This window comes from Micropterus salmoides, unplaced genomic scaffold (assembly GCF_014851395.1).
Source record: "Micropterus salmoides isolate LMB-PRFRI ecotype aquatic unplaced genomic scaffold, ASM1485139v1 Ms_hic_scaffold_4188, whole genome shotgun sequence".
Classification (NCBI taxonomy): domain Eukaryota; kingdom Metazoa; phylum Chordata; class Actinopteri; order Centrarchiformes; family Centrarchidae; genus Micropterus; species Micropterus salmoides.
Window position 1 is genome coordinate 1 of NW_024043582.1, and position 15,613 is coordinate 15,613.

At 48.4% G+C, this 15,613-nt stretch overlaps 2 protein-coding genes across 2 annotated transcripts; both read left to right on the forward strand.

Moving 5' to 3' along the window:
* Positions 1 to 172: 172 nt before the first annotated feature.
* LOC119887474 (zona pellucida sperm-binding protein 4-like) lies at positions 173 to 3,055 on the forward strand (the record flags this gene model as incomplete). The annotated part of the gene is made up of 9 exons (XM_038698266.1): positions 173 to 459; positions 574 to 696; positions 779 to 951; positions 1,642 to 1,739; positions 1,844 to 1,992; positions 2,139 to 2,316; positions 2,401 to 2,533; positions 2,838 to 2,912; positions 2,985 to 3,055. Coding segments are annotated over 9 exons (1,225 nt in total), but the record flags the coding sequence as incomplete, so codon positions are not given.
* A 2,439-nt stretch (positions 3,056 to 5,494) lies between these two features.
* On the forward strand, positions 5,495 to 13,798 carry LOC119887475 (zona pellucida sperm-binding protein 4-like). Its single transcript, XM_038698267.1, has 14 exons — positions 5,495 to 5,621; positions 6,639 to 6,953; positions 7,043 to 7,152; positions 7,272 to 7,508; positions 7,968 to 8,098; positions 10,915 to 11,201; positions 11,316 to 11,438; positions 11,521 to 11,693; positions 12,384 to 12,481; positions 12,586 to 12,734; positions 12,881 to 13,058; positions 13,143 to 13,275; positions 13,580 to 13,654; positions 13,727 to 13,798. Exons 1-14 carry the CDS (start codon positions 5,519 to 5,521, stop codon positions 13,733 to 13,735), a joined length of 2,121 nt encoding a protein of 706 aa, XP_038554195.1. The 5' UTR covers positions 5,495 to 5,518; the 3' UTR covers positions 13,736 to 13,798.
* Positions 13,799 to 15,613: the final 1,815 nt, after the last annotated feature.

Here is a 15,613-nt window from a genome sequence, read left to right on the forward strand (position 1 = left end):
CCCGCAACAGCCTGGCTCCCCCTAGGGCCTGGGTCGTCCCAAGAACCTTCATCCCCGCAACAGCCTGGACCCCTAGGGCCTGGGTCGTCCCAAGGGCCTTCATCCCCGCAACAGCCTGGCTCACCCTAGGGCCTGGGTCGCCGCAAGGGCCTTCATCCCCGCAACAGCCTGGCTCACCCCTAGGGCCTGGGTCGCCGCAAGGGTCTTCATCCCCGCAACAGCCTGGCTCACCCCTAGGGCCTGGGTCGCCGCAAGGGTCTTCATCCCCACAACTGCCTGGATTGCCCCAAGAACCTTCATCCCCGCAAATTCATCCAACCAGAGCGCGGCCGCAACGGCCTGCATGTCCGCAACGGCCTGGAGCGCTCCTAGGGCCCGGATCACCCCAAGGGCCCCCATCCCCACAACAGCCTTCATCCCCGCAAGGGCCGCAACTACCAACATTGCCAACGACACATGGTCAGTACAAAGTACGTTCAGCAAATGTGCTGAATAGAAATGTTGTACAGTAACACTTTACTGGATTTTGGTTTTTGATGTCAGAATTTATTTTTTTGGTCTTTGTCCTATTAGGTTGTGGCATCCCCACAGGAGAGCAGGTGACTTGTGGCCAGTCAGGAATATCGTCCTCAGACTGTGAGATGATGGGATGCTGTGTGGATTCTTCTACATCTACCTGCTACTACCCAATGGATGGTGAGGCTTCTGATTTTTAAAAAAATATTCAAATAGGAAATGTCTGTCTTTCAAGTGACTTTTGTCCCCCCCCTCTCTTTAGAGTGCACTGTTGATCAACACTTTGTGTTCGCCATTCGTGCCAACTCTGCATCAATCCCTGTGGACCCCACCAAGCTTGTTGTTTCTGGGAGTACAAACTGTAAACCAGTCATTGTCAACGACAAAGTTGCCATCTTTAAGTTCAAAAATTCAGAATGTGGAGTTCATGCTTATGTAAGTCATGCCCTTTGTGTTTATATTTTTCCCAGTGCGCTTTCCACTTTGTTACTTTTTTAGCAAGTTGGAAGATGCTTCACAACTTGACCTCTGTAAAACTTAATTTAAAAGCCTAGTCCTAGTTAAGCTATATTCACACTGCAGGCCTTGAGGCTCAATTTCAATTGAGATTGACTGAACAATTAGCAAGATCCTTGAAGGGGAGATGATTTTATTTTCTGCAATGGGGTTACTACCTATACTGTGAACAGAAGGGATTACATTTAACTTTCAGTTAAGTTGCTAGAGACTTCATGTTCTCTGACAGGCAGGAAAAAGGCCTGTCCCTGAGACGCTTGTCCCAAATACAGGCAGCACGTTTAATGCTGCAGCCCTCTAAGTTTCCCTCGACTTCCTCGCCCTGACCTGCCATTGTAGCGCACGGTTATGTCACAGGTTGATAGTGTTGCATCTAGATTTCAGATTTTTAACTGTGCTGTAAGGTGCACAGAATATTATGTGTTTCTCAATGTGGTGGTCATTAAAAGAGCAGATTGCTAAATCACAAGTAAAGGGATTTTATAAATGCACTCACTCTAAACATACTGGGAGTCTTGGAGGGTGTGCTTCAGGCATTACATTATGCATGCTGTGTAATCTGCTGGGAAACCTGAAGCAAACAGCTGACAAGTTGACTTTTCTTGACAGGAAGTTGGTGAGACGATGATCTACCTGGCTGAAGTGCAGACTGTCGTCCAATCTCTGACCCTCCAGTATGGCGTAATTGCAACACGTGATCCACTCAGGTTAGTGTTACACAATACACTTTGACTCTGTGGGCACAATTCTACCACTCTGTTGTGTGTTTGTGTAGTGCTAAGCTTAAATGTTAACCCACGTATCTGCATAGGTTCATGGTTGAGTGTCGCTATAGCAAAGCAGGCGTTGCTCCGCAGTCACTAACCAGCGTTGGCTACATGGTGAAGACCCCGAGTTCCACCTTGCCGTCAGCGGTCCTCTCTAATGGCTTATATGCTGTTGACTTGAGAATTGCTAAAGGTTGGGTATTTATGCCTTATTTTCTATACCAATTGCAACAAGTACAATCTTGATTCTGCTGGAGTAGGATTGCATACGAGTAGCTCTGAAATATGGACTTGTCAAATTCATTGACTGTTTGCTCTTTGTCTGTCTAACCCCAACAGATCAGACGTATTCAAGCTACTTGCCCACAAATAATCAGCCCTTGCGACTGCTCCTTGGCAGTCCAGTCTATCTTGAACTGCGCCTGATATCACCAAAACCAGATGCGGTAATCCTTGTCAACTACTGTGTAGCTTACCCTCGCTCTGCAAGGAATGCACTGGTGCTTATTTATGAAGGGTAAGCATGACCGAACTCCATGTGTACTAAAACACACCCTCCTCGCCCTCTTTCTGCCTAACCATGAGTCATATTTGTCTCCAGGTGTCCCAACCTTTATGCTCCAAATGTGTCCCTCCTTAAAATCATTGACTGCAAAAATCGTCATCAGAGGCGGTTTGTGGTTGAAGCCTTCCAGTTTATGGTTCAAAAGACAAACAAATACCTTGATGAAGAAGTGAGTAATCAGGAAGCCGTTATGGGTCTAAATGGTCAAAGCTATGCTGTGTACAACTGCCCTGACACAGTAATGTGGTGACTTATTCTATCCCGCTATTATGATTGCAAAGCGGAAATGAAATTTACCAAATATGTCAATGTAATATTTGTCTAGCTTTCAAGTGTCTGCTCCAAACTGAATTGCCTCCACTTGAGATTTTGTACTTTAGAGGCAACAGTGCTGTCATTCTGTGGAAAACGCATATGGGATGTATACACTTTTTCTGCCATGGTGAATGGTGTGTTTTGTTTTTCCCCTGTAGATCTATTTCATGTGCTCTACAGAAGTGTGTTTACCAGCAGATAGGCCATGTGAACAACGGTGCTTTGATGGAAAGGTGAGTCTGTAAACTATGCCAATGTCCTATCAGCTCAGTGTATTTAAGTCTAATCAATTTCTTTTCTTCTAGGCACCATAAGGATGCTGCAGAAGACTTAAGGAGGGGGGGGGGGAATAAATCGCATTTTATAACACGGTAAACCAGGTCTTGTGGTTTTTGTTAATGTAGACTTGTAAGTCTGTAAATGACTTGTGTGGGGTGAAACGGTGACACTGTTCTTACAAGGATACTGTTGGTGGTGATCTTCAGCCTTTTGAGCAGAGGAATCTATCCACTGTATATTGTAGATAAAGAGGGAAAATGAGAATGCAAATATCCCTAGAGGATCAACGGAAACGCCTCAGAATAATGCAGTACTTCAACACCAAAACTACATCCTCCCCAGTTGAAAAGTACTTGGATGATATATTGGGTTGTGAATGGTGTGCTATATAAAGGTAACATGACAAGGGAAAATACGAGTACTGATCAAGTTTTATTAGTGGTTGGACTTTGTTGAAGAGACTGCACAAAATGACATTCTGAGAATTATGAAGAAACAGAGATACAGCTTAAAAATGAGGGCAGAAAGCTGGACAAAAGAAACCATTACTATGTTCATATCTAAATGTGTCTGTATTAAAACAACAAAGATGATGACATTTGTAAACCGTAAGACGGTGTCTTCAGTTCTGGCATGCATTTTTGACCCCTTAGTAGCTAATGGTCATAATTTTTTACATAGAGCAGAAATTTACTTTTCAGCTGTATCGCTGCCTCTTGAGCTTGCAGTGTAAATGTGATTTTTAGTTTTTATGTAGATTGTCTGTGGTGCACAACCAGAGGAATTGGTTAAATAATGAGATGCCTTGCACTGGGCATGTAGGTGACATGGCAGGATCTGGTCCATCAATAACAAAAAATACCACTGCTTACTTCATAAAAGCACAACTTTATTCACTGATTTTGCTGAAACTGGATCATATTTGATGGAAAATATTTCCTGGTTTCAGGCCTGGCGCCAGGATGAAGTGACTGAGGGGGGGGGGGGGGATCTCTGTGTGTCAGACATGCTCACAAGTCTTTGAGCTAGAGTCCAAGGCCCAAGCCCTGAACCCTCAGACTTTACTGACGTCACTGGCTCAAAATGCTGTGAACGGGACAGCACTTTATCACGTTACCTTGACGGCGCTGAAACACATTGCGCACCTTTTATGTTTTTGCCTTGTTTTTAAGTCCTGCAGGCGATTGCCCTACAGAGTGGAGGAGAGGTAGCCTAAATGTCAATATATATTTGTCAATAATCATTAATACACTATAGTTGGTCAAATGGCATCGTTATCATTTCCCATTCCCTTTTAAAGCCAGGTGCGCATGTACTTTGGCGCATTGCTATTATGGTGCTTTCAGACCAAAAGTGAAGCAATCGTTTGGGGCGGTGCGTTTACATACAAAGTCAAATATAAGGCCAACGCCTACAAGGGAATTTCTACTTCACTACTAAAAAAAACACCCAGGTTTTTCTTTTGGTTCTAGAGAATATGATTACAAGAAAGGACATTAATGTTTTAAATGATAAAGACTTTTGAATAGTCTGCTTATTTGACTTGTGGTGCAGTAGTAGACTATATGGGTGTTTGTGTTCTTGTACTGAAATATTTGCAATAAACTCTTTTGCCACCCCCGAGAAATTTCGGTGTCTTATTTTATATTTTTCTTCTAGTTAAAGACGCTGAAAGGTGTGATTTCTGATCCATCATCATGGAAGAACTTTAAAAGATAAAAGTCCGGCAATGCTCTGTGAAATACATTTGAACATAGCCGTTTACATGAAGCTTTTCTTTTGGAGACTGAAATGAAAGCCAGCTGAGTTTAATTATTTCAGTCAGTGAAATCCATCCATCCGTCAGTGAAATGAAGCATTTAAATGTTAATGACAACCTTTATTAGGTATAACTGTAAAGTGTAATCTATTCAACATCTTTGTGATAGAATGTATTTGTGTGATGCTTGTAAGATGGTTTTAGCTGTTGATTCTACTTTTGAGATGGAGAGTAGATGGTTTCATATAGTATTTAATCTATTTCAATGATTTTTTTAAACAATGACATGTACACACTGTACATGAGGAAGACAATGACAATATTAGAGACACCTCCAAATGTAATGCAGCACCCAAAGGAAAACCCTGTGTTGATTAAATGTGTAACAAGCAATATCCAAGGTGTTATTTAGAAAAATAAAATAACTGAACATGCTTGCAGTATTCAAAATGTTTGTCTGAAAGATAAATTCCAGTTATACTTAAGAAAAGATTTCAAAAAGTATTTGCACAGACTGTGTGCCTGTAACTTGTAACATAATGTCATACATTTACATCATTAAATGTTGGTCAGTTGATTTATTTTAAAAGAACTGTAACATCTTAGAAACATGAAATAGGCATTTCCTTTAGTAAACAGGCAGTTTTCATTCCCAAACCTGTGACTTTAGTTGAGTAGCGAGTGCCAATCAGTAGTCACCAGGTGCACTCAATTGACTTCAAACCGCCACCCGCTCCGTTTCAAGAGGCTATATCTTTGTCTGGGTGCTCAGCAACTGCAGGAGGGCCTTCACATTGATTCATGGCTGGCGTCAGGGTAGAGCTGCTGCTGGTCCTGACTGCGACTCTGCTGGTTTCAGTAGAGGGATGGGCGCGGATCAAGAAAATTCAACGTCCCTCGCCAGGTAAACAACCACCAATGACACAGCACCGATAATAAGCGTGTGGTCACTGAAAGCAGGTTCTTGCAAATGTCGTCTTTTGCATACGTCTACAACTGGACCACTATGTCATTTATGAGGGATGGTAACATGCAGACATCGCTTTGTAGCTGTCATTTACAAAGTCATGGACTTTATGATTGTAGTAGGTATGTGAACAAAATTTGCAGCGTGGTCAAATGCTAAAACAAATTGTACAGCTGGAAAGGGCTTGAAATATACTTGAAAATGATAACAAGACCAGGTTTATTGCTTCAATAATTGCACAACACTGGTCATTTAAAAGCCAAAAGTAGTCCCTTACACTTGTCTTGTTTTCCCCTGAAGTTAAAGCAAAAGGTGTGACCCTACGGCATGGCTATAGCACACTCTGCTGGCTGCTTCTTATGTTCTTAGTCAATTGAAGCAGATTTTGCGGGCAATAAAACCCCCAAGGTTGTTGTTCAAATTCATTGAAATTTTGTTCACTTGTAGTCTAGCAATTAAACTAAATATCTATTACAGTTGTTTACAAATGTTTATACTTCAGCAAAAAATGAGATTATTTTGTGACTGACAAACTTTGGCGCGCTCACAATGCCAGTATTTCAACGGGAAAGACGGAGTCTTGAAACGAGGAGGTATCTATGGTTCTTCTGGCGGTGTAATGAATCAGAACCTGGAAGTTCTGCAAAAAGAGTAATTTTCTCAACACTGCAAGACACCTGAGGGGAAAAACCAGAGTTAACGTCTATCGGAACAAAGATGGCAGCCGCGATAGTGGAGATTGCCGTGTACCTAGTTTTAGCCTATGTATTTCCATCATATCAAGCATGGATGACCTGAGATGTCTGTGTTTCTGTCCACTCTAGCAACTGCTTAGTCATAAAGACTGGAAGAAACTATTTGGCTGGGCTGTCTACATCGATTTGACAAGAAATGGCTGAATTCTTTTTGACTGCAATCTGTGACATTGGTAACAATTGCCTCTCTCCACTCCAGATGACCGCAGGGAGGACGACAGCGGTGAAGATGCAGTTCTTGAGGATTCATTGCTTCAAGTTGAAGGCGCCACCGCCAGTGGAAACTTCTACAATTTTGCTAACCATGGAGACCAGATTGACACAGTAGATTCTAGTCCAAGAACATGGCGCAGAGGTACTGATAGTAGTTTCCAGATGGAATTTGACAATATCCCTTCAAGGAGCCAGACCAGCGGTACCAGTCGGCGTCGGACTGGGCTAGATGTGGTTTGCAGTGACGCTGGCTTTCAAATTACTGTGCTGAAAGGTTCATTAAGTGAAGTTAAAGTTGTGGGTATGTACTTGACTTTGCTGCCTATTTAAATGTCTTTATTTTGCTGAATGCATGTTGTAAACTGACTAGGCTTTCACTTCGTTCATCAGGCTCAAAGGACCTGCTGTCTGTTATGGATGCTCCAGAGTCTTGTGGTTATGAAGTGAACCCTTTGACTAACACCTTGGCTGTACCCTTTACCGGGTGCCATGTGAAACGGGTAGGCTTCTTTAAATGTACTTTGAAGTAATTGCCTTGGCTCTGTAGTCTATATTTTTAATGTGTAGTTTTGCATGTCTTGAATTGAGTTCTTTCTTCAAAAAGCTCTTTGTATTACAGAGTGACCGCTACAGCCTGCAGTTGTTGTACGTCAACGCGTTTGATCAGACACAAGTTGCTACCGCATCTTGTGAGAGACGCCTGAAGGTTGACCCAGGCGTATTTCCTGGCTCCAGTGGCCAATCCTATCCCACATTTAAGCGCATTGAGCCAATCCGAGCGCGGCCACAACGGCCTGCATGTCCGCAAAAGCCTGGCTCGCCCCAAGAACCTTCATTGCCCCTAGGGCCTGGATCACACCAAGGGCCTTCATCCCCGCAACTGCCTGGCTCACCCGTAGGGCCTGGGTCGCCCCAAGGGCCGTCTTCCCCGCAACAGCCTGGATTGCCCCTAGGGCCTGGGTCGTCCCAAGGACCTTCATCCCCGCAACAGCCTGGCTCGCCCCTAGGGCCCGGCTCACCGCAAGGGCCGTCTTCCCAGCAACAGCCCGGCTCACCACAAGAACCTTCATTGCCTCTAGGGCCTTCGTCGCCCCAAGGGCCGTCTTCCCCGCAACAGCCTGGCTCACCCGTAGGGCCTGGGTCGCCCCAAGGGCCTTCATCCCCAGAAGAACCTTCATTGCCTCTAGGGCCTGGGTCGCCCCAAGGGCCTGGCTCACCCGTAGGGCCTGGGTCGCCCCAAGGGCCTTCATCCCCAGAAGAACCTTCATTGCCTCTAGGGCCTGGGTCACCGCAAGGGCCTTCTTACCCGCAACAGCCTGGCTCGCCCCTAGGGCCCAGCTTGCCGCAAGGGCCGTCTTCCCCGCAACAGCCTGGCTCACCCCAAGAACCTTCATTGCCCCTAGGGCCCGGGTCACCCCAAGGGCCTTCTTACCCGCAACAGCCTGGGTCACCGCAAGGGCCTTCATCTCCGCAACAGCCTGGGTCGTCGCAAGGGCCTGGCTCGCCCCAAGAACCTTCATTGCCACTAGGGCCTGGGTCGCCGCAAGGGCCTTCATACCCGCAACAGCCTGGCTCGCCCCTAGGGCCCGGCTCACCGCAAGGGCCGTCTTCCCCGCAACAGCCTGGATTGCCCCTAGGGCCTGGGTCGTCCCAAGGGCCTTCATCCCCAGAAGAACCTTCTTTGCCCCTAGGGCCTGGGTCACCCCAAGGGCCTTCATCCCCGCAACAGCCTGGCTCGCCCCTAGGGCCTGGGTCACCCCAAGGGCCTTCATCCCCGCAACAGCCTGGCTCGCCCCTAGGGCCCGGCTCACCGCAAGGGCCATCTTCCCTGCAACAGCCTGGCTCACCCCAAGAACCTTCTTTGCCCCTGGGGCCTGGGTCGCCCCAACAGCCTGGCTCACCCGTAGGGCCTGGGTCGTCCCAAGAACCTTCATCCCCGCAACAGCCTGGCTCGCCCCTAGGGCCCGGCTCGCCGCAAGGGCCGTCTTCCCCGCAACAGCCTGGATTGCCCCTAGGGCCTGGGTCGTCCCAAGAACCTTCATCCCCGCAACAGCCTGGCTCGCCCCTAGGGCCCGGCTCACCGCAAGGGCCATCTTCCCCGCAACAGCCTGGCTTGCCCCAAGGGCCCCAACAGCCTGGCTCACCCCAAGGGCCTTCATCCCCACAAGAACCTTCTTTGCCCCTTGGACCTGGGTCGCCCCAACAGCCTGGGTCGTCCCAAGAACCTTCATCCCCTCAACAGCCTGGCTCACCCCTAGGGCCCGGCTCACCGCAAGGGCCGTCTTCCCCCCAACAGCCTGGCTCGCCCCAAGGGCCCCAACAGCCTGGCTCACCCCAAGGGCCTTCATCCCCACAAGAACCTTCTTTGCCCCTTGGACCTGGGTCGCCCCAACAGCCTGGCTCACCCGTAGGGCCTGGGTCGTCCCAAGAACCTTCATCCCCGCAACAGCCTGGCTCGCCCCTAGGACCCGGCTCGCCGCAAGGGCCGTCTTCCCCGCAACAGCCTGGATTGCCCCTAGGGCCTGGGTCGTCCCAAGAACCTTCATCCCCGCAACAGCCTGGCTCGCCCCTAGGGCCCGGCTCACCGCAAGGGCCATCTTCCCCGCAACAGCCTGGCTTGCCCCAAGGGCCCCAACAGCCTGGCTCACCCCAAGGGCCTTCATCCCCACAAGAACCTTCTTTGCCCCTAGGGCCCGGCTCGCCGCAAGGGCCGTCTTCCCCGCAACAGCCTGGCTCACCCGTAGGGCCTGGGTCGTCCCAAGAACCTTCATCCCCGCAACAGCCTGGCTCGCCCCTAGGGCCCGGCTCGCCGCAAGGGCAGTCTTCCCGCAACAGCCTGGCTCGCCCCTAGGACCCGGCTCGCCGCAAGGGCCGTCTTCCCCGCAACAGCCTGGATTGCCCCTAGGGCCTGGGTCGTCCCAAGAACCTTCATCCCCGCAACAGCCTGGCTCGCCCCTAGGGCCCGGCTCACCGCAAGGGCCAGCTTCCCCGCAACAGCCTGGCTCGCCCCAAGGGCCTTCATCCCCACAAGAACCTTCTTTGCCCCTTGGACCTGGGTCGCCCCAACAGCCTGGCTCACCCGTAGGGCCTGGGTCGTCCCAAGAACCTTCATCCCCGCAACAGCCTGGCTCGCCCCTAGGACCCGGCTCGCCGCAAGGGCCGTCTTCCCCGCAACAGCCTGGATTGCCCCTAGGGCCTGGGTCGTCCCAAGAACCTTCATCCCCGCAACAGCCTGGCTCGCCCCTAGGGCCCGGCTCACCGCAAGGGCCGTCTTCCCCGCAACAGCCTGGATTGCCCCTAGGGCCTGGGTCGTCCCAAGAACCTTCATCCCCGCAACAGCCTGGCTCACCCCTAGGGCCTGGGTCGTCCCAAGAACCTTCATCCCCGCAACAGCCTGGCTCGCCCCTAGGGCCCGGCTCGCCGCAAGGGCCGTCTTCCCCGCAACAGCCTGGATTGCCCCTAGGGCCTGGGTCGTCCCAAGAACCTTCATCCCCGCAACAGCCTGGCTCGCCCCTAGGGCCCGGCTCACCGCAAGGGCCGTCTTCCCCGCAACAGCCTGGATTGCCCCTAGGACCCGGCTCGCCGCAAGGGCTGTCTTCCCCGCAACAGCCTGGATTGCCCCTAGGGCCTGGGTCGTCCCAAGAACCTTCATCCCCGCAACAGCCTGGCTCGCCCCTAGGGCCCGGCTCACCGCAAGGGCCAGCTTCCCCGCAACAGCCTGGCTCGCCCCTAGGGCCCGGCTCACCGCAAGGGCCAGCTTCCCCGCAACAGCCTGGCTCGCCCCAAGGGCCTTCATCCCCACAAGAACCTTCTTTGCCCCTTGGACCTGGGTCGCCCCAACAGCCTGGCTCACCCGTAGGGCCTGGGTCGTCCCAAGAACCTTCATCCCCGCAACAGCCTGGCTCGCCCCTAGGACCCGGCTCGCCGCAAGGGCCGTCTTCCCCGCAACAGCCTGGATTGCCCCTAGGGCCTGGGTCGTCCCAACAGCCTGGCTCACCCGTAGGGCCTGGGTCGTCCCAAGAACCTTCATCCCCGCAACAGCCTGGCTCGCCCCTAGGGCCTGGGTCGTCCCAAGAACCTTCATCCCCGCAACAGCCTGGCTCGCCCCTAGGGCCCGGCTCACCGCAAGGGCCGTCTTCCCCGCAACAGCCTGGATTGCCCCTAGGGCCTGGGTCGTCCCAAGAACCTTCATCCCCGCAACAGCCTGGCTCACCCCTAGGGCCTGGGTCGCCGCAAGGGCCTTCATCCCCGCAACAGCCTGGCTCACCCCTAGGGCCTGGGTCGCCGCAAGGGTCTTCATCCCCGCAACAGCCTGGCTCACCCCTAGGGCCTGGGTCGCCGCAAGGGTCTTCATCCCCACAACTGCCTGGATTGCCCCAAGAACCTTCATCCCCGCAAATTCATCCAACCAGAGCGCGGCCGCAACGGCCTGCATGTCCGCAACGGCCTGGAGCGCTCCTAGGGCCCGGATCACCCCAAGGGCCCCCATCCCCACAACAGCCTTCATCCCCGCAAGGGCCGCAACTACCAACATTGCCAACGACACATGGTCAGTACAAAGTACGTTCAGCAAATGTGCTGAATAGAAATGTTGTACAGTAACACTTTACTGGATTTTGGTTTTTGATGTCAGAATTTATTTTTTTGGTCTTTGTCCTATTAGGTTGTGGCATCCCCACAGGAGAGCAGGTGACTTGTGGCCAGTCAGGAATATCGTCCTCAGACTGTGAGATGATGGGATGCTGTGTGGATTCTTCTACATCTACCTGCTACTACCCAATGGATGGTGAGGCTTCTGATTTTTAAAAAAATATTCAAATAGGAAATGTCTGTCTTTCAAGTGACTTTTGTCCCCCCCCTCTCTTTAGAGTGCACTGTTGATCAACACTTTGTGTTCGCCATTCGTGCCAACTCTGCATCAATCCCTGTGGACCCCACCAAGCTTGTTGTTTCTGGGAGTACAAACTGTAAACCAGTCATTGTCAACGACAAAGTTGCCATCTTTAAGTTCAAAAATTCAGAATGTGGAGTTCATGCTTATGTAAGTCATGCCCTTTGTGTTTATATTTTTCCCAGTGCGCTTTCCACTTTGTTACTTTTTTAGCAAGTTGGAAGATGCTTCACAACTTGACCTCTGTAAAACTTAATTTAAAAGCCTAGTCCTAGTTAAGCTATATTCACACTGCAGGCCTTGAGGCTCAATTTCAATTGAGATTGACTGAACAATTAGCAAGATCCTTGAAGGGGAGATGATTTTATTTTCTGCAATGGGGTTACTACCTATACTGTGAACAGAAGGGATTACATTTAACTTTCAGTTAAGTTGCTAGAGACTTCATGTTCTCTGACAGGCAGGAAAAAGGCCTGTCCCTGAGACGCTTGTCCCAAATACAGGCAGCACGTTTAATGCTGCAGCCCTCTAAGTTTCCCTCGACTTCCTCGCCCTGACCTGCCATTGTAGCGCACGGTTATGTCACAGGTTGATAGTGTTGCATCTAGATTTCAGATTTTTAACTGTGCTGTAAGGTGCACAGAATATTATGTGTTTCTCAATGTGGTGGTCATTAAAAGAGCAGATTGCTAAATCACAAGTAAAGGGATTTTATAAATGCACTCACTCTAAACATACTGGGAGTCTTGGAGGGTGTGCTTCAGGCATTACATTATGCATGCTGTGTAATCTGCTGGGAAACCTGAAGCAAACAGCTGACAAGTTGACTTTTCTTGACAGGAAGTTGGTGAGACGATGATCTACCTGGCTGAAGTGCAGACTGTCGTCCAATCTCTGACCCTCCAGTATGGCGTAATTGCAACACGTGATCCACTCAGGTTAGTGTTACACAATACACTTTGACTCTGTGGGCACAATTCTACCACTCTGTTGTGTGTTTGTGTAGTGCTAAGCTTAAATGTTAACCCACGTATCTGCATAGGTTCATGGTTGAGTGTCGCTATAGCAAAGCAGGCGTTGCTCCGCAGTCACTAACCAGCGTTGGCTACATGGTGAAGACCCCGAGTTCCACCTTGCCGTCAGCGGTCCTCTCTAATGGCTTATATGCTGTTGACTTGAGAATTGCTAAAGGTTGGGTATTTATGCCTTATTTTCTATACCAATTGCAACAAGTACAATCTTGATTCTGCTGGAGTAGGATTGCATACGAGTAGCTCTGAAATATGGACTTGTCAAATTCATTGACTGTTTGCTCTTTGTCTGTCTAACCCCAACAGATCAGACGTATTCAAGCTACTTGCCCACAAATAATCAGCCCTTGCGACTGCTCCTTGGCAGTCCAGTCTATCTTGAACTGCGCCTGATATCACCAAAACCAGATGCGGTAATCCTTGTCAACTACTGTGTAGCTTACCCTCGCTCTGCAAGGAATGCACTGGTGCTTATTTATGAAGGGTAAGCATGACCGAACTCCATGTGTACTAAAACACACCCTCCTCGCCCTCTTTCTGCCTAACCATGAGTCATATTTGTCTCCAGGTGTCCCAACCTTTATGCTCCAAATGTGTCCCTCCTTAAAATCATTGACTGCAAAAATCGTCATCAGAGGCGGTTTGTGGTTGAAGCCTTCCAGTTTATGGTTCAAAAGACAAACAAATACCTTGATGAAGAAGTGAGTAATCAGGAAGCCGTTATGGGTCTAAATGGTCAAAGCTATGCTGTGTACAACTGCCCTGACACAGTAATGTGGTGACTTATTCTATCCCGCTATTATGATTGCAAAGCGGAAATGAAATTTACCAAATATGTCAATGTAATATTTGTCTAGCTTTCAAGTGTCTGCTCCAAACTGAATTGCCTCCACTTGAGATTTTGTACTTTAGAGGCAACAGTGCTGTCATTCTGTGGAAAACGCATATGGGATGTATACACTTTTTCTGCCATGGTGAATGGTGTGTTTTGTTTTTCCCCTGTAGATCTATTTCATGTGCTCTACAGAAGTGTGTTTACCAGCAGATAGGCCATGTGAACAACGGTGCTTTGATGGAAAGGTGAGTCTGTAAACTATGCCAATGTCCTATCAGCTCAGTGTATTTAAGTCTAATCAATTTCTTTTCTTCTAGGCACCATAAGGATGCTGCAGAAGACTTAAGGAGGGGGGGGGGGGAATAAATCGCATTTTATAACACGGTAAACCAGGTCTTGTGGTTTTTGTTAATGTAGACTTGTAAGTCTGTAAATGACTTGTGTGGGGTGAAACGGTGACACTGTTCTTACAAGGATACTGTTGGTGGTGATCTTCAGCCTTTTGAGCAGAGGAATCTATCCACTGTATATTGTAGATAAAGAGGGAAAATGAGAATGCAAATATCCCTAGAGGATCAACGGAAACGCCTCAGAATAATGCAGTACTTCAACACCAAAACTACATCCTCCCCAGTTGAAAAGTACTTGGATGATATATTGGGTTGTGAATGGTGTGCTATATAAAGGTAACATGACAAGGGAAAATACGAGTACTGATCAAGTTTTATTAGTGGTTGGACTTTGTTGAAGAGACTGCACAAAATGACATTCTGAGAATTATGAAGAAACAGAGATACAGCTTAAAAATGAGGGCAGAAAGCTGGACAAAAGAAACCATTACTATGTTCATATCTAAATGTGTCTGTATTAAAACAACAAAGATGATGACATTTGTAAACCGTAAGACGGTGTCTTCAGTTCTGGCATGCATTTTTGACCCCTTAGTAGCTAATGGTCATAATTTTTTACATAGAGCAGAAATTTACTTTTCAGCTGTATCGCTGCCTCTTGAGCTTGCAGTGTAAATGTGATTTTTAGTTTTTATGTACATTGTCTGTGGTGCACAACCAGAGGAATTGGTTAAATAATGAGATGCCTTGCACTGGGCATGTAGGTGACATGGCAGGATCTGGTCCATCAATAACAAAAAATACCACTGCTTACTTCATAAAAGCACAACTTTATTCACTGATTTTGCTGAAACTGGATCATATTTGATGGAAAATATTTCCTGGTTTCAGGCCTGGCGCCAGGATGAAGTGACTGACGGGGGGGGAATCTCTGTGTGTCAGACATGCTCACAAGTCTTTGAGCTAGAGTCCAAGGCCCAAGCCCTGAACCCTCAGACTTTACTGACGTCACTTGGAAAGTGAGTTTAAGTGGCTGCAAGGGCTCAAAATGCTGTGAACGGGACAGCACTTTATCACGTTACCTTGACGACGCTGAAACACGTTGCGCACTTTTTATTTTATGTTTTTGCCTTGTTTTTAAGTCCTGCAAGCGAGGTGTGCATCAGAGATGCTCACAAGTCTTTGGCACATTAAATACTGTAGCAACACGTCCACAGATTGTTGGACAGCACTTTGTGTACAAACTCACGAGTACACATAAGTGCTTCTGAACAGTATAAACTACAGCTTTCACTAACTGATACACCGACAGCCATCTTTGATCACAAAGTCAGGGTAAGTGCGGTTCCTAACTGATACCCCGACAGCCATCTTTGATCACAAAGTCGGTGTAAGTGCTGAGCTGGAACACACCATTAAACCCACATGAGGAGAGCGTTGCGTGGATTAAATTTGCGTTTGGTCTGAATGCCACATTATGAAAACACCAATTGACTGACTGAATTGCAGACTCAAAGCAGAGAGGGGATATGGAGATAAGCGTGGACGTGATCTAAAAACCATCTCTGATCATGAAGCCTATGTTACTCTGCAGCTCTGTAGTTTATCAGTGAAGAGTCGGAACTCCAGTCTGGAGACCCTGTCTCCTCTAATGTCTGGATCCTCACTGTGCTGCGTTAATATAAAATGATGAACCGCTTAAGGTTCTTTATTTTGTGTTTTATTGATTTGAGTGTTTTTAAATGATTTACTTTCATAATTAGAGAGGCTGCTGTCAGTCATTTTAAACGTTATGTGCGTAATAAAGTCGCAACAAATGTCGCGGGGTAGCCTATTTGAGCAGCAGAACTGAAA

Coding starts and splice junctions, on each gene's coding strand:
- LOC119887475 (XM_038698267.1), top strand. CDS start 5,519: ATGGCTGGCGTCAGGGTAGAGCTGCTGCTGGTCCTGACTGCGACTCTG. Junction 5,622..6,638: donor AATTCAACGTCCCTCGCCAG/GTAAACAACCAC, acceptor TCTCCACTCCAG/ATGACCGCAGGGAGGACGAC. Junction 12,735..12,880: donor TGACTTGAGAATTGCTAAAG/GTTGGGTATTTA, acceptor TAACCCCAACAG/ATCAGACGTATTCAAGCTAC.